The sequence below is a fragment of the Puma concolor genome, chromosome A2, assembly GCF_028749965.1.
Source record: "Puma concolor isolate L17-30 chromosome A2, mPumCon1.1.hap2, whole genome shotgun sequence".
Lineage (NCBI taxonomy): Eukaryota > Metazoa > Chordata > Mammalia > Carnivora > Felidae > Puma > Puma concolor.
Window position 1 is genome coordinate 2,616,385 of NC_141668.1, and position 22,647 is coordinate 2,639,031.

The 22,647-nt window shown below is 52.9% G+C and overlaps 1 protein-coding gene across 5 annotated transcripts in view; it reads right to left on the minus strand.

Moving 5' to 3' along the window:
* Positions 1 to 649: 649 nt before the first annotated feature.
* The window catches only part of RBM33 (RNA binding motif protein 33), a 139,908-nt gene continuing 117,910 nt past the window's right edge, over positions 650 to 22,647 (minus strand). For 2 of the 5 annotated variants that reach the window (XM_086685457.1, XM_086685474.1), the window contains 5 exons: positions 20,222 to 20,431; positions 18,744 to 18,920; positions 15,159 to 15,347; positions 7,445 to 7,533; positions 650 to 7,104 (listed from right to left, as the gene is read on the minus strand). In XM_086685457.1, coding sequence (XP_086541583.1) covers positions 7,056 to 7,104; positions 7,445 to 7,533; positions 15,159 to 15,347; positions 18,744 to 18,920; positions 20,222 to 20,431 — 714 coding nt within the window. In that variant the 3' untranslated portion in view covers positions 650 to 7,055. The remainder of the gene's footprint in view (positions 7,105 to 7,444; positions 7,534 to 15,158; positions 15,348 to 18,743; positions 18,921 to 20,221; positions 20,432 to 22,647) is intronic. The other 3 variants (XM_086685466.1, XM_086685462.1, XM_086685482.1) reach the window with 2 other exon arrangements.

Consider the following 22,647-nt stretch of genomic DNA (forward strand, 5'->3'; position numbering starts at 1 on the left):
TCACGGGCATCATCCTGGGGGTGACCGGTAACATCCACCCTGGGTGTTAATGATTAGCATCAGAGCACCAATGTTGAAGAGATGTAAAAATCATTCATAATGGTTTAAAAAATGTAAAAAGAAGGGGGGGGGGTGGCTCAGTTGGTTGGGCATCCAACTCTGGCGCAGGTCATGACCTCACGGTTTGTGGGTTTGAGCCCCGCGTCGGTCGGGCTCCGTGCTGACAGCTCGGAGCCTGGAGCCCGCTTCGGATTCGTGCGTGTGTGTGTGTGTGTGTGTGTCTCTGCCCCTCCCCTGTTTGTGCTCTATCTCGGTCTCTCAAAAATAAATAAACGTTAAAAATTTTTTTGAAAAACGTAAAAAGAAAATACCCCCCCTTCCAAACTTCCAATAGAGCCAAACAAGCTGTTTGTTTTTGTCGAGTCTGTTCCAACTCCTGCGGACCATAGAGTGTGGGTGAGGACAAGCCGGACCCTCGGACCCTCCTGTGGGTCCGCTGGCAAGATCCTGTTTCCCAGCTGATGCCTGCAGCAGAGGGGGCGCACGTGGCGGGGGGGGGGGGGGCGCTGGGGACACCCCCAGTCCTCGGGGGAAACACCAGCCCGGTCTCCTGCGGGCGGCGAGGCAAAGGAGACACCGGAGCACCAAAGCAGAGGCCGCAAGGCAGTTTATTAACACATCTTTCAAATTACAACACAGTTCGAGACACGCCTCCGTACGGAGTCACACAAATGATACACACAATACATTTTTCCAACCATGTCACCAGTGTTCCTCACACAGATTCCTGATAAAGCGTCACAGTGATCAGCGCACAGCGAGACGGGGCAAAGCGAGGCGACGTCCTTCCCCACAAGGGCAAGTGCAGTGTTGGGCAGAACACGTGAGGCAGGCCAACCCACAGGGAAGCAACTCGGTCGCGTGCCGGTCTCTGAACTCCCAACGCACTCCCAACAGACACAGCGTCAGGCTCCACCCGGGAGCTGGCGCGGGCCAGCTCGGCAGCGCGCTGCCGTGCGCATTACGGTTAGGAAGGATCACAGCGGGAGCAGTGACACGGGGTCAAACGGGCCGCCGCTTCCAGTGGAAAAACGGGTGTGCTACAACTAACACTGACTCATGCACAAGAGGTCCTGTAAAAGCAGGGGTGAAAACAAAGGGGCGGTTAATCGCACACTCCCCGCGGGCGGCAGGACGCCGGCCGGCATCGCGGGGCACCACACGCTCCCGCAAGGTCACACTGCAAAGTAACAGAATCCGGACGTTATTCTCTCCAGCAGAGACCTGCAGGAACAAAGCGGGAGTGAAAACCTGTCAAAGCAAAGGGGGTGACGCAGTCGAATGCAAACGCCGTGCAAAAATGTTCACGGCCGCCTCGCACCCCCACCCCCAAGGAGGAATTCTAAATGTTAAGAGCAGACAGAGGAGTAAGAATAGAGCACCATCAGCAAAGGACAGGTCCGTGGCCAAAGGCAGGTGGGTAGGAGGAGGGTGAGGACATCCAGAGAGGAGGAAGGGGGAGAAAGTGATTTTCCAGAATGGGGAAGAAGCTCCCTGTGGTGGCTGCTAGATGGGTTTGGGCGAGGAAGGTGCAAGAGAACAGGAAAGGGGGGGGGGGGGCAGGCAGGAGGCCGCTGCTCCGGAGCCCCCGGGGAGGGGGTGGGGGGCGGCAACGCCACAAAAGGAAGGAGACGCCCCACACAGGAAACCCGCTCGGAATGCAAAGGCTGCGGGGCTGGGCTGCTGTCGAACCTGAAAATTAAACGGTGGGATTAAAGGCGAAGACGGAGAGTTAGAATCCTCACAGAGGAAAAGCACTCCTGGCCCCCATGCCTGTGAAAAGCAAAGACGAATTACAAAAAAACCAAACGATCCTAGCTGTTCGGCTGAGGGTGTGAGTGGGCTGTGTGTTGTTAGAAACCCCTAAATCGTAGGGTCTAAGACAACGCTGCAGAGTGTATAAAATGTAAACAGACCTTTAAAAATCAGCTTCCACTACGTGTGCCCTTAAGATAAAAAGTAGTTGAAAAGAAACCATGCTACAAGAACGTCAAGGTCTACTCTCTAGAGTATATGAAACTACTAAATACAGAATATATTAAAAAATAGCGTACCTGTCCAGTCTGTGCAACGTACTCAGAATTTAAAGGCTACGTTGTTTCTTTTTAAAGGGCCTGTATTTTTCTAGGTACGTTTTAAAATTAGTAAAATAAAACACAGCAAAACACCAACACGGTCTTTTTACATTTTAGTTGGTCAGAAATAAAAGGGAAAAAAGTCCTCACTGAAGACGCCTGCTCTACCTGCCTGTCCTGACGAGAAGCCTTCCTACCAAAACCCGGCACAGGGGAGAGAGAGTTAAGAGTTTTAAAAACATTCTCTAGAAAAGGCAGGTTACAGCGTGTAAAACCAATGATCCTTCCCAACCATACGCTACCAGAAGAAGGTATACCTGGGATCCAATATGAATCAGCGAGTTCTGCTTTGGTTCTAGGACACAAAACCACGGGCGCTTTAAATGATGAAGATTAAATAGGTTGCAAAAAAACCTTACACAATAATCCTTAGGATTTAGCAGTAAATCAAGGCTAACCGCCTTTGGAGAGTTCATATTTACCAATGTCCAAAATAACACTCCATTCACAAGTTTTAAAAATAGGTGAAAAGGTTAATTGAAATGCTCATTAAATACAGTAAAATACCTACACTTTCCCCTAAGCGATCTCAGCTCCTGTGGCTTCCTTCACGGGGGGACAGGGCTGTCTCCCCACCCCGCGGCGATCATCTGCCCCACCCGTCAGGGATTCCCTTTTAGAATAAGGTCTCTTAAAAATTGGTAAAGAACCAAGGCGACCTTTCACAAGCCCCCCCACCCCCAACACCAAATAAACAGACAAGGCGGGGGGTGGGGGGGGGGCACTCCACCTGACTACAGGGAAATAAAATCAGGTCTAACAGTGAATGTGTGAAGCCAGAACAATCCTACAAGCAGGGAGGGAGGGGAGATTAAAAATGACTCTGAGCAGGCCAGTATGACAGCAAAGGAGCCCAGAGCCATCTGCTGAGGGCAGCACCGGCCCGACTGGGGATGCATTTCTTGACAGCCGGACACGCGGGCTCTCTAGGGAACCGAGCGGGGAGCGCGCCGGGCATTCGGCACCAGACCTCCACCAGAACCCAACCGCCCGCGACAGGGTCCCTGTCAGTCCAGTGGTCTAGAAGCGCGTGGAGCTTACCTTCAATTAAGTAACAAAGAAATTAAAAACAACGACAGCAAAAAAAGAAAAAAAGAAAAAAAAGAAAAGAACAAAACAAAAAACCACAACAAGCCGAAAGAAAATTTAAGAAAACAAGAACGGAAGTGACAGGTTCTGCAAACAGCCCCTCTGAGCCAGGCCCTGCCTCGGGGCATCTCTGTACCTCTGCAGGGCCCCTCCGGAGGAAGGGCTCAAGGCCCTCCCGCGGAAAGGTGACCTCCCTGTGGGGCGGGTGCCCTCCGGTCCCCCGGCGAGAGCCGTCCACGAGCCCACCCTCCCGCATGCTTCTCGGCTCGACCAGCTGACTCCTCTGAAAAGAGTCAGTGTGTGAGAAGTTCATTATACTGAGCACACCTCCTTCATTCTGCAAAATTCTCCTCTCCCCCGTCCCAGGCCCCCCTGCTCCCCTCTCCCCGAGACACCTCTCCCAATCTCCTCCAGCAACAGTCTTCCGTTTACAAATTAAGCAAAACGCTCTTTGAAAAAAGCCCCCTGGGCGCAGGATCCAAGCTCTGTCACAACTTAGCAACGCTACAGAACCAGGCGTAAACAATGGTTTATCCAGGGCTGTTACAAATCGAGAGAAGAACGACTCAAATAAAAAGTAGTTATGATGAAGCCCCTCCCCCCCGCCACCCTGCCCGCTCCCCACTGGGAAGGGCACAGACACCTACATAGGACGCTGCCTGTCCAGAAAGAGGGGGGACCCTCAACATTTGTTCTGGTAAAAAGAGACAGGGTTTCTCCCTTAGAATTATCAGTATAAGGACTTAACAAAAGTGGGCAGACCAACGGTAATGCAAGGTTATGCTCAGATAAGCGGCTAAGTGATCTTATATTACAGCACAAAATCAAAACAAGACAATGTAAAAAGAAAAGGTACCTTGGCTCCACACAATCACCTGTTATATTTACCTCACGCGATATATCGGTATTTCCTGACTTTAAGCTTCCTGAATTTGGAAACAAATAATACACAGGTCAGGATACATGTATTGACTTAACTACCATCTTTATAAAAATCGGATTTACACACAGACACATCAACAATTATGGAACGGAATCCATTTAACTTCGATAAGACAACACAAAAGAACTAACAAATAGCTAAGATTGTTGCTGAATTGAAAGCGTTTCCAATTAACATTTTAATTTTAAAAGGTCCATATTTACATAGTATGTTAAATGCTTCTGCATGTCATTTTAAATGCATGATAAATAAAGAACAAAGATAATGGTTGCAACAGATCTTCCAAAAGGGTTCGGCTTACGGTGGTCTGATTTCACCGCGAAAAGCGCACCGAGAATGGAAATAACGTTACTTTCTAATTCTGCTTCTTTCCCTTCCGCAGCTCCCTTTAAGGAAACCAAGCCTCTGCTCCGGGCCGGCCGGCACTAACTGCGGCCACTGCCAACGGCCGGGCACACGGGGCCATTCTAACCAGGGCTTTACGAAGGCCCAGCTCCCCGTGGCCAAAGGCTTTCAAGAACACCACATCAAGAGAAGGCTCACGTGTGTAGACAGTTAACAGACACACGTCCCATGGCGCCCGTATCGTCCTCGGACAAGGCCGAAAGCAGACCTTAATGTCACCACCAGGTCTTGAACAGCGGTGCCCACGCAGGACTGATGACTTCTCATCACTAACTAGGGAAAAAGCTCTTTGTTATGTGCCTACTTTCCAGAGACAATACGGCACACTCAGACTATTTCAGAAAATGGTAAAAAATTTTTAAGCTCATTTTATTGCATCAGTTGGTTCTTGGTGATAAAAAGCAAGTCCGTCAACTGAAAGCCTTCCCACTGCCCGGCACCGGCAAGGGGTCTGGATGTGTCGTAACTAGCAGGCTGTCAAGCTCGTTGCTTCAACGCAGCTCTCTGTGGACTGAGCCGAGTAAACTACGCTTTTAAACACACGAACACATCCGTCTCTCCCTGTGACAACAGCGGACAGGACGTGCGTGTCGACCGAGGGTAGGGACAGGGCACGGACTGTGCGGACCCTCCCCTGGAGCACCACGGCAGGCCTGGCGCAGCTGAGTCAGGGGCTTTCTGGAACAAGGCGGCCAGGCGCCTCAGCTGGGGGGTGCACCCTGGGAGTGCCCGTTCGCTTCCTGGCACCTACACCTTCTGAAAAGCAGCCGCCAACACCCACCTTCATCCTCCAGGCCTCCTCCTACCGCGGGATGCCACTTAGAACCCTCGCCACAGAAAGCCTCACGGGGTCTGAACGCTCCCCTCCAGTTCGGACAACTGAAGTTGCAAAAATATAAAATTTCACCTGTGCAAACACGACACAGGCTCACGCGGCCTGGGTCCCAGCCCCCGCGCGAAGGCTCGGAGGAGGGAGGGTGCCTGGCGGCGGGGGCTCTGGGGCTTCGAGCTGGTCCCCGCAGGGCTGGCCGGTGGCATCTGGAGGCGGCAGGCTCCTGTTTTCCTCTAATTCTACTAGTAAACCTGCCGTGAAATCTCAGGTATAAAACACAGCTAAAAAGTCTGAGTGTGCCTTGGTAGCTGTTACTTGCTCAAACAGTTCAGGTCCACGTTAGTATAAACCCGTTCTTGAGCAGAAATACAATAAGGCACTTTTTTAAAGACTTGACCGGAATGAACTGTACTAAACGTTGCTTTACGGGAAGGAAAAGTCTCACCTAAACGAGCCTACCCAGAACTCCTCAAGCAGGTTCGGGGCCACATGAACACATTTCAATTTCACTTTGGGCTGCACGGTCTGGGGAGGACAGCCATCCCTCACACCACACCCCACGAGGGGCAACTCGCCAGCACATAGGCCACCTTGCTCCTGGCTCTGCTCAAGGGCAGCACAGCCCTACTCAAAAGGCCTTCAAAAAAAAAAAAAAAAAAAAAATTAATCAGAGCAATGATAACCAAGTTCCCGAAGAATGTTGTATGTCACAGAGCCAGGGACACGAATATGCTGCTTCGGGCCACATTTACAAAGAGGAACAAACCACACGGGGCCGGGCCGAGTCCCCCTGCCTCTGCCTCGCGGGGTAGATGTGCAACACGACCCACCTGGCAGGGCTCCGAAGGGCTGCAGGGTGACGGCGCCACAGGCGCCCTCTCTAGGCCCAGGGAGACACGGCGGGGCCTGCCAGGACTGGTGCCTTACTGGGGAAGAGTGGAGGGGTGCGGAGTCCCCTCCGCAACTAGGAACACGCAGCTGGTGCTTCTGGAGTATTTACAAGAAGCAGAATCCGCCACACAATGGGCATCGCTCCCAACCGCCCTCACGTCCTGCTTGCCAGGACACGCGGCTGCCCGTCACCATCACCCAAATTTTAATCTACGTGCTTCCAAGAGCCTCGTGAGGGCTTTCTGAGAGGACAGCGCGGTTCCGCTCGGCTGGGAAGACCCTTGTCTAGCCTGCACTGAAGATGGGTGCAACCATTATCAAGTGTTCTTTGCTGTGGAAACTACTCAGAATTTGTGGCGCTAACGTCCCTTCCTGAACCTAAGTCACTGTGATCGGTCACACAGCACGATCACGAAGAACAAGGGCTACATGCATCGTAAGCACTTTGAAAACAAAAGAAACCGGAAAGTGTAGTTCTCTGTGGTGACAACAGAACGGGGAGCGTGTAACACCGGAGCCCAGGCCGCCACGTCCCCAAGTCCGGCTCTGCTGGAGTCCACGCCGGGCCGGCCGCTCTCCGGACAACAGTTACGCAAGACTGTGCGCGGAGAGGCCGTGCTCGTGGGGGTGTGAGCCGCGGCTTCCCTGAAGAAATCCCACAGCGAGTGTTCCGTGTCGGGTCAGCGTCTCCTGCTAGAGATCACTCAACAATCAGGGCCACGTTTATGTGGGACAAATCTATCATGTGCCTGCGGAGAGGGAAAGAAATAGTCAACGCCGACCGAACTCCACAGATGAGCGGTCAGGTCACCAAGGTATGGGAAAACTACGATGGTAGGTCCCGACGGATGACAACTCCATAAAAATGCAGACAGAGATCAACGCAAAACCCGGGAGCCAATGCCCCACACTGCACGAGGGGAAGGGCACGCTGTCTGCGCTCGGCACGCATTACTGGCGCGTTTCTACCACGGCAGGTGGGCGCGCACACGTGTGAAACCACGGCTGCTTTGCTGGAGAGCAAACCACAGCGGGGAGGCTCTCCCGCCCGCTCCCACCGTCACCCCGACCACGGAATATACAGGCTACCTGTGGAATTTCTGTTGAAATGCTAACGCATGAGCCGGTTCCTTGAACTTAGCTATGGCTTTCCGTTGCTGGGGAAGCATCTGTAAACTCTAGAGGGAAGAAAACAGAGAAATATTTAAATTTTTTTTTTTCAACGTTTTTTATTTTTTTTGGGACAGAGAGAGACAGAGCATGAACGGGGGAGGGGCAGAGAGAGAGGGAGACACAGAATCGGAAACAGGCTCCAGGCTCTGAGCCATCAGCCCAGAGCTTGACGCGGGGCTCGAACTCACGGACCGCGAGATCGTGACCTGGCTGAAGTCGGACGCTTAACCAACTGCGCCACTCAGGCGCCCCAACAGAGAAATATTTAAAAAAAAAATTTTTTTTTTTTTTAATTTTAGAGAGTGAGAGGGGGGAGAGGGGCAGAGGGAGAAAGAATCTTGAGCAGACTCCACGCTCGGCACAAAGCCAGAGGCGGGACCTGATCCCACAGCCCTGAGATCATGAACTGAACCCAAATCAAGATAGATGCTCAACCCGCTGAGCCACCCAGGCGCCCTGAGAAACACTTCGATATCATGTTGTATACGCTTAAAACAAAACCCAGCATATTTATACATCAGCTTGAATACAAAATACGAGTCCAGGCTGACACTTGGATCACTAAAGGAAACTATCTCCCCAGCAATTTTTCCTCCCTGATCCAGAGAATCTGTCCCCAAAAGCCATTCCCATGAGTGTAACCCCCCGCCACCCCCCAGCCTGGTGTCAGGATCTGGCATCATCTGGCCACACGAGTCACTCAATCTCCTCCCTCAACCCTCCCTGTGAGGCCCAATGACACACACTTCTGGAGAGTCACCCCCCGTTTGCACACCTTCCTGCCACACAATTTTCTATGGGACCCTCACTGATTTTTTTTTTTAAAAAGCAGTATTACATCACACAGGAGGAAACTGCTGTTTTGCAGGGGGACCCCACAATTACCACTGGGGTAAACCAAGGAGGCTTTCACACCTCCAGCTACCCACAGCAAGGGACAGCTTCGCCAGTGGCAGCTGTCAGCACAGTCTGATCACATTTTGTGCTTAGACACTCGATTACTAAGTGACATCTTAAATGAAACCTTTGGAGCCAAGGCAACCATTCCAGAGGCCACTACTCTTTGCGCTGAAAACCACACCCTTTCGTGAAGAAGACAGACAGAAAGGATCCATCAAGTGAAGAGAGAATCTTACACGTCTGAAAGGAAGGTGCTGGACAGAGGGGACTCACACGTGGTCCCCCAGCTTGCCCTGAGGCCTTGGGGTTTGGGATCTGAGGATCCGGGAGGCCCAGGTCAGAGGAGGAGACCTGTGTGGTCTCTCAGCCGGTCCCACTCTCAAGGGCCCGATCGTTCTCAAGCCTGCGGTGCCGCACGCAGTCCTGCGCACTGTCCGGGCGCCGTGCAGGCGGCAGCCTCTGCCGAGAGGGAGGCGCGTAGCGGCCAAGGCGGGACCCCGCTCACAGCAGGACACGACGCGGGGGCCGCCACCCACCGTGTCTAGATGCTGTCTAGCGAAGTAGGACAGCCGGAAAACACAGCTGATGGAGGCACGGGACCCTGAAAAGTGGCGGCATATGTGGCTGTTTAATTGTAAAGCATTTATCAAAGATCTACGGTGGGAACACAAAAATACTCAAAAAGGTATACCGTACGCAAAGTGAGAAGTCTCCGTTTTAATACCCACAAGACATCTATCAGTCAACACAACTAGGAGAGCTCTATGGAACACCCACTTTCCCAAAAGTCACCTTTCAGTGTTTACAAAGAAATGAACGGTCTCAAGTCTCCAAATGACATGGTGGGAAGGTGAGCATGCGGACCACTCGGCCAAGGAGCAGCAAGCGGGTGGTGGGGACCCCCAACCCAGCAGGAGCACAGGCGGCAAGCTCGGGACAACACGAGACTGCTCTCACCTGGGGTATAAAAGCAGAAGCAGGGTTTGCTAGAGGGTTCCACCTAGGGTTAAGAGCACTGGCAAAACGCCGTAGTTGGTCTGGAATGAACGCAGGTGACTTCTCTTCCCTGGAGACGCGCTCGGCACTGTGGCCCCTCTGGCCCGGGGGACTCCCTACAAGTCCTGCACAGACCCACTTTCTCTCCTGAGCTGCCAGCCTCCTCCACCCGCTCGTGCCTGTTCTGTGCCGCACCCTGCAATGGGTTCCAAAGCATCCGCTCAGAGCACAGGCAGCCCTGGGCACCTGCAGGGGGCCCGCTGCCAGGCCCGGCTCTCTGGTCCTGTCTGCGCCCCCACCCCCGCTGCAGCCACGCCGCTCACTGGTGCGTGCCCCCTGGTGGCTGCTGCCGGCACCGCGGCGGACCTCAGGCAAGAATCCCAACAACTTCCCCAAATCTACCTTGTCTAAAAATACGACGTGTTCCTTAGGAACAGACAGGAAAAAACTAATTGCTGATGCTACCGCAGATAATTATTCATACCGTACAATTCACAGATGGAATCTGGGTTTCTGAAAATACCACGGTTTTGTTTGTTTGTTTTCAGAAAAACAGGTTTCCAGGTATCTAGGGCGATTTCCTCTGGGTGACTTCGCAATGTGAAATGAAGGCACGATGCTTCATTTTTACCACTTACCACATAAAATGGTAAAACGCCTGATGCAACAGAACTTACTGGGACCTAAGCAGTTTAGACCTCGGTCTGAGGAGGTGCCGGACGAGACGGCAACTCCTCACGGGGAAACTTCCCCGTGCCAATTCCTCACAGGGAAAGGCCTGGAGCTCAAGCAGTCAACACCAGCGATGAGAACACGCTCCTAAAATCTTCCTGGTTATGTCCTTCATTTACATTTTCGTACCTTCTTCCAAAAACCAAACGATGTCTTCTAGGCAGAAGACTGAATTGCAGAAACTATCCCTACCCTGCCATTTCTGACCTACGAAAACGAGAGCTCCAGGATTTCGTTACTGGGAGCAGAGGGGTGGGCACTGTGCGCCGGAAGCTGGAAGCCGGAAGCCTCGTGCTCCCCGGCTTCCACGGTGCAGAGCCTCACTCGCACGAGCTAGCGGCACAGCCCCGCACAGACACCGGCTGGGCCAGAGCAAACCGGAAGCTGCACCGCGTCTCCGGGCCTGCGCTCGCTCTGCTGCCGCGGCTGCCTCTCCCGCAGGCGCCCCCCCTGGCACGCAGGGGGCAAGGCCAAGGCACCAACTTCCGGCCTGACGCGCTTCCGTTTTCAGAGGGGAGACACCCGCACGTCCTGACGGTGAGTGACCGCGCTCCTCCACGTAGCAAAACGCAAGACGAAACCCTCGGCTGCGAGCCGCCTGCTCGGACGCCCTGCAGCCCCCTCCGGCCCGGCCTCCGACAGCCTGCGGTCTCATCCCGGGAGGATGTCCGTGTGCACGGCACCCTGCCTCTTCTCCCACAGGCTCAGATCAACTACCACGTCGCGGGGACGCCAACTCAGATCAACCAAAATGTCACGGGGACGCCAACAGGGTTGCGTAGCCCCGAAGATCTGTGTTGGCGTCCCGCCCCTCCGGCCGGTCGCTCTTAGCACCCGCGGGAAGTGCCTTCTGCCAAGAACAGGACGGTCAATTTTAGACACAGTGGTGCTATCTGAGAGCAGCCCCACCGACAGGTCACGAGGAGCGCGTCCCCACAGGCCCCACCATAGCCGTGACTCACACGGCCGGGGTGGCCCCACTGAGGCAGGTCCCAGAGCCCCCGGTCGGCGGCAGACCGGTGTCCCCACAAGGCACAGGGGCCCCAAGAGGCAAAAGGCAGCAAGGATGGAAGCGTGTGCCACACGGCAGGCCCGACACCCAGCTCCTCGCAGGACCCTCTCGCAGCTGCACCTGCCGCCACGGGTTCGGTCCAGTGCCCGCGCTGCGCTTTTCCCCAGGGCCCCGCGTGCCCACTCTCCGTGCTGAGACCCCCGCCGCTCCCCGCACTGGCCGGCTTCCCTCCCGCTGCCCCCCCCCCCGGGGAGCCCCAGTGCCGTCACACTGCCATCCCGAAGTCCTCTTTCCGTGGGCGTTACTGCCGGCTGCGTTCTCTGGACCTAGTTCTCTGCGTTCTCTGGCCCCTAGTAAGCAGTCTTTCCATCGAGGCTTCAGATCACGTGGTCACACCCGTGTCTTCTCCCCCGATGTCCTGAACTTCAGAACCACCGACCTGAGATTCCAACTCTGTTGGCTACACCAGCCGGGCCTTGCGGCCGGGTCGGAACAGGACGCTCCTTCACAGCGGCTCACGCTCTCGCACGACCGCCCACGGGGGCTCAACCACGCCAGCCTGCGACACCCGCCGCCCCGAAGTGCAGCGTCTGGGGGCAGGCAGACACCCCTCGCACCTGCCACCCCGTGGGGGACGAGGAGGCCATGCGTCTCCTCCAGCCTGCTCAGGCCGGGCACCGGGAGAGTTACAAGGCGGCGGGTGGGGAGAGCCCGACAGAAAAGCCTAGACTCGAGACGAAGAAGAGAGCCCGGCTAACAGCCCGGCTGTGCCGCAAAGGACACCCATGGCTCGCGCTCCCCCTCTGGCCCCAGCCGGGGCACGGGACACGGGAGTGACGGAGGCGGTGGAGACAGCGCGGTGCCGGGTATGTGTGGGCACGAGCCAGCGCTGGCCGGCCTCATCCTCAGGGAGGGTCACAACAGGGGACAGTCATACTCTCACTGAGCGATCTCAAACCTCGTGCCTTTGTGAGGAAACTGCTTTTGTGTTTTTACACCATGACGTTTATTTACGGAGTAATGAATCTTTCTTCTTAGCACAATTTGAGGCACAATCTAGCAAACGGGGAACTAAAAGCAATTACACAAAAAAGCCACGGAGGTCCTAACTACCCTACTTCCTGATCTAAGAGCTACCTTGGCTTCCGTTTCTCAGGACAGAGTGGGAGGTCAGGGTCACTGCTGCAGGAACGTGTGTCCGCCAGCCCACAGGGCACGCGTGCCTGGCAGTGACCGGGCTCCCTTCTCGCGGGGGCTGGGGTCCAGGCAGACGCGTCTCTCGGACCCGCTCACGAGTGGAATGCTGCGGCTGTGCCTGCCACGCGCCACCTCCCCCAAGATTCTGGGACCCGCTACCGCACTTCCCACGCCACTGCTGCCTTCCGGTTGTCACGCTTCTACAAGATCTGCACGTTGTTCCTCATTCTGGAAATAGCGAGTTGATTAAGGTCTTTAAAACGGACTTTCTAGAGAGCCTTGTGAGTACCATTGAAGGGAATAACATGCTAATCCGAGAGCCACACTGAGAAAGCCTCTCGGATTCCACAGCTTAAGGAGCAGAGGTCACATGCGGTTAGGAGTCTAATTTAAAAGCCCAGAGAAACAGGGGACCTTCCTACTCTAGACAGCACCACCTGCTATTACACCGAGTGGACGCGAGGTGGAGCCACAGTCCACCGCACACAGAAGCTTCTCCCGTCAGGACCACAGGAGGCCGGGGCTACCTGGCACCATCCCACCCAAGTTTAAACCATAACCAGTTCTCGTTACAAACATCTTCTTAAAACGTATACTTATCGGTATCGTTCTTTAGCTTCCAAACACCGGCAGATGCTCGTTATAGTAGTTTTCAGTAAGAAACTTGGCATTCTGTGAACGTGGTATCTAAACACCGTACAGGCCCACTCAAAAGCATCCTCTGGGATAGAGACGAGCCAGAGGAGGGCACCCGGCTTTGGTCCCCAGAGGAAGGGATGGGCCTCATGCGGGTGCGAAGCCCGGCCTGCCACAGCCAGTTCCCAGGGGCACCGGGGGCTTCACCTTCCGGAGACCCCACTGTAAGAGTGACTGACGTAACCTAGAAAGTTCACTCTCATCTTCCTACTTCTCTAACTTTCGAATTAAAACAAGGCATCAAATAATCCAACGCCGTTTTGGTCTGGCTTTACTTCCCACAATCAAACTTCGTAACATAATCATCTCGAATCCTTTTCAGAACAGAAAAAAAAATCCATTCGAGAGACTATAAGCCCCAAATGCAGATCAGCTCCAAGCTGATTTTTGTGGTGCAGCCACCGCCCCCCCCCCCCCCCTTCAGCGTGAGGAGAGGCAAATAGCACCACTGCTCAGACATGGGTCCTGAAAACCACATCCTAGTCAAGGACACTCCAGAGAACGATCGAGACTCCGTGTGAGGAAGCAAAGCCACAAATGCTGACAGGCACACGTGGAGAGCACAGTGCCATCACTCCCGGCCCACGCGGAGACCGGGGCAGTGAGACCACAGCTCGAGCCTCCCGGACAACGCCGGCCCTCAGATCCCACAGGTTAGGCTCTGCTCTGTTACATCTGGACGCCCTGCCTGACCCTGCACCTGGACCCCAAATTCTCAACCACCATTGGTGGGAGAGCCTCACACCAGCTTAAGCACATTTTCATGCATCTGAACTCTCCGGTCACTCTGTTCCTGCAAATTAGTCATTAACGGTCTGGAAGGACCATCCATGAGCGCAGTGCTGACGCCTCCGGTAAGTGACAAGGGTCTCTGGCCACACTGCGGAGTAAGGACGGCACTGAAAACAGAAGCCTGAGTTTCTGGCTCACGTTCCACTACGACACACAAATAAACACTAGAAATCCCAAACTGACGGTGGAAGTCATGATACCTCGAGAACAGGGAGCTTTCCGGAAGGGCTTTCACCTACTCCTCACGTTTAATATTTCTCAACATCAGACACTTAAGACCTGTTGAAAATTATTTGTATCACCTCTAGTCTGAAAACATCCCCTTGCTTGCTCACGCAGCAAGAGACTGGAACATATCCTGAAAGCAAGTACGCAGAAACCCGACATTCACGCCCTACATCCTGCCTGCACGGGGTCTGACGTGGTGCCAATGGCGCCTGTTGGGGGGAGGGGAGGCGCCGGTGGGAAAGGTCCGATACAGGGCTCTGGAAACCCTCGGCCGAAGGAAAACCAGGTCAACCCACTTCTCCGCTGGTTTACCTGCAGGCCTCGAGTAGAAGCAGCAGAGATCAGGGATCTGAATGGAGAATTCGGTTTACAGCACAACATACAGGAGACCTATGTGCAACCGGCTCAGCAGGAACTTTGAAGCATTTAGAACCGACTTACTTTAAAGAGACTGGGGCACCCGGGTGACTCAGTCTGTTGAGCATCCGACTCTTGATCTCAGCTCAGGTCACGATCTCATGGTTTGTGAGGTCAAGCCCCGCATCAGGGCTCTGTGCTGACAGGGTGGAGCCTGCTTGGGATCCTCTCTCGCCCTCTCTCTCTGTCCCCCCACCCCCAATCTTTCTAAATAAACAAACGATTAAAAAAATATAAAATAACGAGATCAAAATATAGTCTACATTATCTCATGTTCATAAAATCTAAAACAAGTTTCACAGCTGTTAACACGTGCGCTGTTTCTGGAAATCAAGGTCAGGAAGGTTAAATGCTTTAAAAATTTCTAAATATCATAAACACAAGTGTGTGACAGAACAAAAAGTATGTATGTTCAGGAGCGTACGTGAACGCGAGGACAGTAGAAGAATTCCAGAAGATAATTTGTTCAGCTGGCAAAATTATTTCCTAAATTCCATGACGGAGCACCTGAAAACTGCCAAATAATCTACGGCAGAAGTTCCGATCTCAAGTATGCAAAATGGATAAAACAGGTGCATGTCTTTTCAAACGTATTATCTTGACACGAAGTAACCAACACAAAGGGAATCGGGGTCCTGGGAGAGGCCCCAGGACACCCACCTGGATGGGTCCGACTGACATCAGTAGGTTCTTCAGCTGGGCGTCGGTGGTGGACGAAGAGAGCCCTTCAACGGACACGACGCAGGGCTGCGGCTTACACTCCACCACCCGGAGGTTCTGCTTGTTTGGCATCAGGCGGCCCCGGCCCACGGCCCCCGCCACTCCTCGGCCTCTCCCATGCGTGACCACCTGCCAACGACAAGAGTTAACTGTTCGACTTCTAAGCTCTGGTCTGTTGGTTTTAATAGCTACTGGGGTCATAAAAGTGAGCAAACGGCTCGGAATCCATTAAAATACACCACGAGCTACAGGATTTTCCGTGGTTTGCATCCACTGTCCGCAGGGTTCCGTGTCCAGCTGAAAGAGCGCCCAGCAGACCTGGAGGGAGGCAAAGGAAGAAAGCGGGAGCGTCTCAGTCCAACCCCCACCTTGGCAGCGAGCACGGATGGGTAGCTTCCCGTGTAGCCGCCGTGCTGCAGACAAAGCGGCAAGGTCGCAGGGGCTGAGACACTTATTTGGGCCTAGTCGTAACAGCCCGAGAGCCCAAATTTCTCCCAGCGCACTCCAGGCCACGCCAGTGGGGGCTGGTGCCACCACAGGCCACGTTATGCCCCCCAGGTCCCCTCGGGACGACGTGTGGCACCCCGAGAACCCGAAAGGCGGGTTCTGTGGCAGGGGGCCAGCGAGAGCCAGCGGGGGTCGCTTCCCAGCTGCTGCACATCACAATCGTCTACACGGCTTTTACGACAGACACCAAAAGAAATCCAAGCCACAGCAATGCCCGTGCGCTCACTCCCACCCACGTTAAGTCATCACACGTCTACAGAAGGGCCCAGGCCTTAGCAGTTTTTTAAGTTGCCAAAGGTTCAAAACCACTATTCCAACGATTCCAAGGCCTTTTAAGTAAGAGGACGCAGCCGATCTTTCTGGTATTTTCTTTTTCATTTTTTTTTTTAAATGTTTATTTCTGAAAGAGAGAAAGAGCACGAACAGGGGGAGGGGCAGAGAGAAAAGGAGACAAAGGATCCCAAGCAGGATCCAGGCTCCGAGCTGTCAGTACAGAGCCCGACGCGGGGCTTGAACCCACGAACCACGAGATCACGAGCTGAGCTGAAGTCAGACGCTCAACCGACTGAGCCCCCCAGGCGCCCCTCTGCTGTTTTCCAGCTAGAGAATTCGATGAAGCGTCTCCTGTTCAGGGCAGCAGTGAAATGCAGGCGGCTGGGTGGGAGTGAACAGTACCAGGGTTTCCAGACAGCCTCCCCAAATTCTGCCCTAGAGTCTGGGTACAAAGGAGCAAAAATGACCCCCTGTTCCATCATAGAAAAGGCCAGAGAAGAAGGTAAATGCATCCAAAACCACATTTCTTAACACTCTGCAGACGGTGGCAAACGTCCTCCCGTGAAGTGAGTGTTTGAAAAGTACAAAAGGATATTTCAGAGTCACACTGGAAAACACACATCGAAGGCTGCACGTAAATCACACCAACAAGAGAAAGGATGCAAACCATACGATCACTTCAACAGATGCAGACAAAGCATGTGACAAAGTACAGCATCCATTCACGATAAAAACCCTCAACACAACCCTGTTTAGGGTATGTTTAGAGGGAACAAACCTCAACATAATAAACGCCTTATATCAAACAAAACCCCACAGCTGACATCACCGTCAACAGGGAATTGGTGGGAGCCTTTCCCCCAAGGTCAAGAACAAGACAGGGATGTCCACTCTCCACTGTTATTCAACACAGTACTGGAGGTCCTGGCCACAGCTATCAGACAACACAAATAAAAGGCATCCAAATCGGTTGAGAGAGAAGTCAAACTCACTATCTGCAGATGACATGACACTCTCCATGGAAAACCCGAAAGACTCCACCAAAAAACTGCTGGACCTGATAAATGAGTTCGGCAAAGTCGACGGATACAAAATCAACGTGCAGAAATCTGCTGCATTTCTGTACACCAATAATGAAGCGGAATCAGAAAGAGAAAGAGAAGAAAGAGAAGGCAGAAAGAGAAATGAAGGAATCAGTCCCATTTACAGCTGCGCCAGAAATGATGACCCAGGAATAAAGTTAACAAAGAGATGAAGGACACGTGGTCTGAAAACCTTAAAACTGATGAAGAAACCAGAGACACAAAGAAACAAGATATCCCACGCTCAGGGGCCGGAAGGACAAGCGTGGTTCAAGACTCTGCACCACCCAAAGCAATCTACACAGTTAATGCAATCCCTGTGGAAAAACCAACAGCATCTGTCACAGAACTAGGACAAACAATCCTAAAATCTGTACAGAACCTCCAAAGACCCCCAGCCAAAGCAACCTTGAGAAGGAAAAGCAAAGCTGGAGGAGGTATCAAAAGCCCAGATTGCAAGATTCACTCCAAAGCTGCAGTCATCAAAACACCGAAGCACTGGCACAAAAACAGACACACAGATCAATGGAACAGAAAAGAAAATCCAGAAATAAACCCGCAAGTATGTGGTCAACTCATCTTCGACAAAGCAGGAAAGAAAATACAATGGGGAAAAGACAGTCTCTTCAACAAATGGCGCTGGGAAAACCGGACAGCCACATGCAGAAGATTGAAACTGGACCATGTTCTTATTACACCACACACGACAATAAACTCCAAACGGACTAAGGACCTGAACGTGAGACCCGAAACCATAAAAATCCTTCAAGAGAGCGCAGACAGTAATTCTCGGACATCGGCCATAACAACATCTTTCTAGATAGGTCTCCTGAGTCAAGGGAAACAAACGAAAAATAAACTATTGGGACTACATCAAAATACAATTTTTCTGCACAGCGAAGGAAACAATCAATAAAACTAAAAAGGCAACCTACAGAATGGGAGAAGATATTTGCAAATGACTTACCTGATAAAGGGTTAGCATCCAAAATATATAAGGAACTGATACAACTCAACACCCAAAAAACAAATCACACAATTAAAAAAGACACAAGACACGAACAGACGTTTCTCCAAAGACGACATACACACAAAAAGATGCTCAATGTCACTCACCATCAGGGAAATACAAATCAAACCCACAATGAGACGCGACCTCACACCTGTCCGGTGGCTAAAGAAAAAAACCTCAAGAAACAACGGGTGTTGGCGAGGACGCGGAGTAAAAGAAACCCTCGTGCACTGTCGGTGGGCATGCAAACCGCTGCAGCCACCGTGGAGAGCAGTACGGAAGGTCCTCAAGAAGTTAAAGTAGAACGACTTTAGGATTTAGCACTACTGGGTATTTACCCAAAGAACACAAAAACACTAACTCGAGGGGATACACGCACCCCAATGTTTATTACTGCAGCCTTGTTCACAACAGCTGGACTGTGGCAGCAGCCCAAGTGACGGGTAAAGAACGTGTGGTGTGTATACATACCACGGAATATTACTCGGGCATCAAAAGGAATGAAACCTTGCCATCTGCAACAACATGGATGGAGCTAGAGAGTATTCTGCTAAGTGAAGCAAGTCAAAGAAAGACAAACACCATTCAATTTCATTCAGATGTGGAATTTAAAAAACAAGTCGAAACAAAGAAAAAAAAGAGACCAAATACCCCCAGACTCTTAACTATGGAGAACAAACTGGTGGTCCGACTCCTGACTTCGGCTCGTGCCGTGATCTCACGCTTCGTGGTATCGAGCCCCGAGTCACACCATGCGCCGAGCGTGAAGTCTGCTCGGGATTCTCTCTCTCTCTGCTGCTCCCCTGCTCGCATACCCCTGTGTGCTCTCTCAAAATAAATAAACATTTTAAAAAATAATAAATTATAACATCAGCAAAATATCCTTTACCAAACGCTTACTGATCCACCAGGCACCATACTTTTTACATGCAACTTCTCATGAAATCCACCCAAGAGCCCAAATGAGCCAGGAAACGCTACTGTCCTCCCTTCATAGCAGAGCAGACAGAGGTTTCAGACAAAGAAACTCGAGGGCTCACTCAAGCGCACGCGTACGTGGGGGACGGGGCCTCTAAGGCCCCTCTCCTCCTGTATCCAGGGACTGCACCTGACCGAAGCCAGTTTAGACTGGAGCGACCTTCCAAGACCGAAGAGAAGACTTCATGTCTGCACACGTCTTCTGTTGCAAAGGGAATAATCTTATTTGCTCCTACATCACAAGGTCTTACGAGATAATGCAGACAAGGTAACAGACCCAGAACGGCCTTCATGTTGATACTATTACTACCTGGGTCAGCAGCAAGACAAACAGATAGATGAGCTAGTGGACTCTGGAGCTTTCTAGAAGAAACCCAAAGCAGGTGTTGCTGCCCTGCTTCCTCCCTCACATAACTTCATCATTCGAGGGGCATCTGGCTTATGCACCAAAAGGGAGGAGAGAGGGGACTTTACTGTCAGGCTTTGGGGAAGCTAGAGACAGCTCCCCTACCATCCAAGGGAGGGCACCCTACCATGGGGACAGGACAGGACAGGACAAGGCGGACACTCTTCTCCTAGGGAAGATTTTAGACTCGGTGCACAAAAGGAGAACATGCACTCCCACCCCTGCCCCGAAGGCGTATCGGATGTCCTCATCTCCTGTCCAACAGTGTGTGTCAGAACCAGGGTCAGGGCCACCTTCTTCAGGTCGGGTCCCCTCCCCCCCCCCCCACCCCCCCACCCCCCCAGCCGAGGCCTCACTTTCCCACTCATGCACTGGGCTAATGAGAAGGAGGTGTGTGAGCAGATGCCTGGCTCTCTGTCTGCGGAGTGTGGAGAGCCGGTAAGAGGGGAAGGAATCGTACTGGACTGGGGTCTGCGGACACAGGGGTCAGAGCCACAGAAAACCATGCCCCCGGCTGCAGGGACTTTCCCCAAGCTGTCCCCTTAAAGTCAGAAGAGGAAAAGTGCTCCTGTGAACACATGAGCTTTCAAAGCCAGAACGAAGGAAATGACGGCTCGCTTACTGATGTATCTGCACCCCCCTCCCGTGCACCGGGCACCCCTATCTGAGAACCGTCCAAACGGGAACCGTTCGAACCAGCAGGACGGCCACGCTCCCGGGGCGCAGCCTAGGTCACAGGCAGTACCTTCTTGGCAGGATGGACTCCCTGGATGCTCTTGATGCCCGGAGGGCCGGACAGGTGCATGTGGGCCCCCACCGGTGGGTGCTGGGGCTGCTGGGGGGCCCCCTTGGTCAGCGTCACCTTGCGGGCGGGCGGCTGTCTGGCTTCTGGGGGCTGCGGGAGCCGCTGGGGCTGGCCCTCGGGGTGAAAAAAGCCGTCGCTCTCTCCTCCCTGCTGAAACAAGGCAGTGTGCTGGTCAGTACGTGTGTGGCCAGGAGGCCCTCCCCAGCGGCGGGGAAGTCCGTCTCTGCTAGCCTCAACCGAGAGCAAAACCGTTTCAGACAAGCAGGAAACCAAACCTGTCATTTCACTACAGCCACTGAGGAAATTTCTCATCTGACAGTGTTTGGGTTTTAATCATATTTTTGAAATTTATAACACGCAGGTCTTTAATTACCGTATGCACTCAAGAGGTCTGTGATTACACTATGTGCTGTTTCATTCAGCACAATAGTGCTTAACCTTAAAAATACCTCATACTCAACATACATTTACCATTTCCAAAAGCATTGTTATTAAAATATGGGCAGTCTGCCCAGGCAGTGGTTTTAAACTTTTACTCTGTCTTTAAACCAAAGACAAGTGGACCGTCCCCTGTCCTTGGGACGTACCTCACTGGCTGTGGCCCAGCGCCCACCCTCCCCTGGGGACAGAGCACTGGCCCCCGGTCACCCCCCCCCAACACCCGCACCTCCCCTGGCCTCGCACACAGAGGGACGCGCGGGCCCTAGTGAGAGCTTCACAAGAACCAGAAATCTAACCTTTTGAGTTTTACTAATGCTCCCTCGTTTCTTGACCTTCAAAATGGTGATATTTGTTAAAAAAGAAAACCACAGGCCCAAAACGGTGTCACTCACACCGAGTTCCCAAACCAGGGCTCACTCCCTAATCTAACTGCAGTTTCAACCTTCTTGAGAAATGTAGTTTTAACTGGTGCATCAGGAATTTTCCATCAGGGCTAAAGAGCAGGCCACAAGGGCCCCTCTCCCCCAGAGGAAGGTGAGGTCACTGGCACGGGAAGACTCCTAAGGGAAAGCCACCAGCCTGAGCAGTAACCCTCTTGCTCCACCCTCCTCCTGAGAAGACCTTCCCTCTTGTACACCCCGTGGGAGCCTCTCTGCTTTGCCGGATGAGGCGCTGCCCAACTCACGAGTCGTTTAACGAAGCCCATTAGAGCTTTAAAGCGGTCTCAGTCGAATATTTGCTATTTAACACATTTACGCTGCAGTACTTACGTTCAGGATACCACCCGGCGGCATAAAAAATACCTCTGGATGGTGCCTATCAGCTACGCTCAGTATTAAGTGCAGCGTGTCTCCTACAGAGTGGCTGGTGGCCAGGAAGGGAAGTGTGGACGGCAAGGAAACCCCACCTTGAGCTGCTCAATGACGGAATCTTAGCAGAAATGGACGCTCGAATGTGAAAAGTAGAATTCAGACTTCTATCGGTGCAAGGCTCTACCACTCCGATCAACGGGGGCGCAGTGGCCTGTGGCCAGCACACCTGCCCCCGTACACTGCTTGGCCACCCGGTGCTTCCGGAAGGACCTGGGAAGTCAGCTCAGCTGCAGTCCCTGTGTTCTACGTCTCTCTCTCTCTCCCTCTCTCTCTCTCTCTCTCCCCCCCCCCTCTAAACTTATCTTTGGGGCGCCTGGGTGGCTCAGTCAGGTAGGCATCCGACTCTGGTTTCGGCTCAGGTCATGATCTCACAGTTTCACGGGTTCGACCCCTGCGTCAGGCTCTGTGCTGGCGGCACAGAACCTGCTTGGGATTCTCTCTCTCTCCCTCTCTCTCCGCCCCTCCCCCACTCACGCTAGCTCACTCTCATAATAAATAATTAAAAAAAAAAAATGTTGAACTTCTCTCTTAGGGCCAGTTGAATGGAATAAAGTGAAGGGACAGGGGCTAGAGCGAGATAGGTGCAGATGAGATTTTGTAAAAACTGCCCAAGGTAATCGGGCCCCATGAAAGACGAAAGGAGAAATGTCACACGTGGCAGGGCTTCTAGCTGTGGCAGCACGAAGACACTGGCCAACCTCCTTCCCCAAGATAAATCTGTAACTGGACAAAACCGCCCAGAACAAGCACCTCAGGTCCATGGAATTGACGAAAGTGAAACAAGACAGAGTGGGGCCCGGCAGTCTTTGCTCGGTGACAGTGACAGGACCTCCCCCCCCCCCTCCAGCCTACAGGGCAGACGTGGAGCGGCCTGTAGGCCGGGGAACCACAGCAGCACAATCAGCAAAACTTGGGAGGGAAGGGAATGGGGCACGCCCACCAATCTGTCAGCCCTGGTCCCTTGTGGAATGACAGCAGACCAGCCAGTAGTCGGAGAGATGTAACGAGAGATCCCGGAGACGCAAGGGCTCTTGAAGGCCTAGGTCGGTGCGC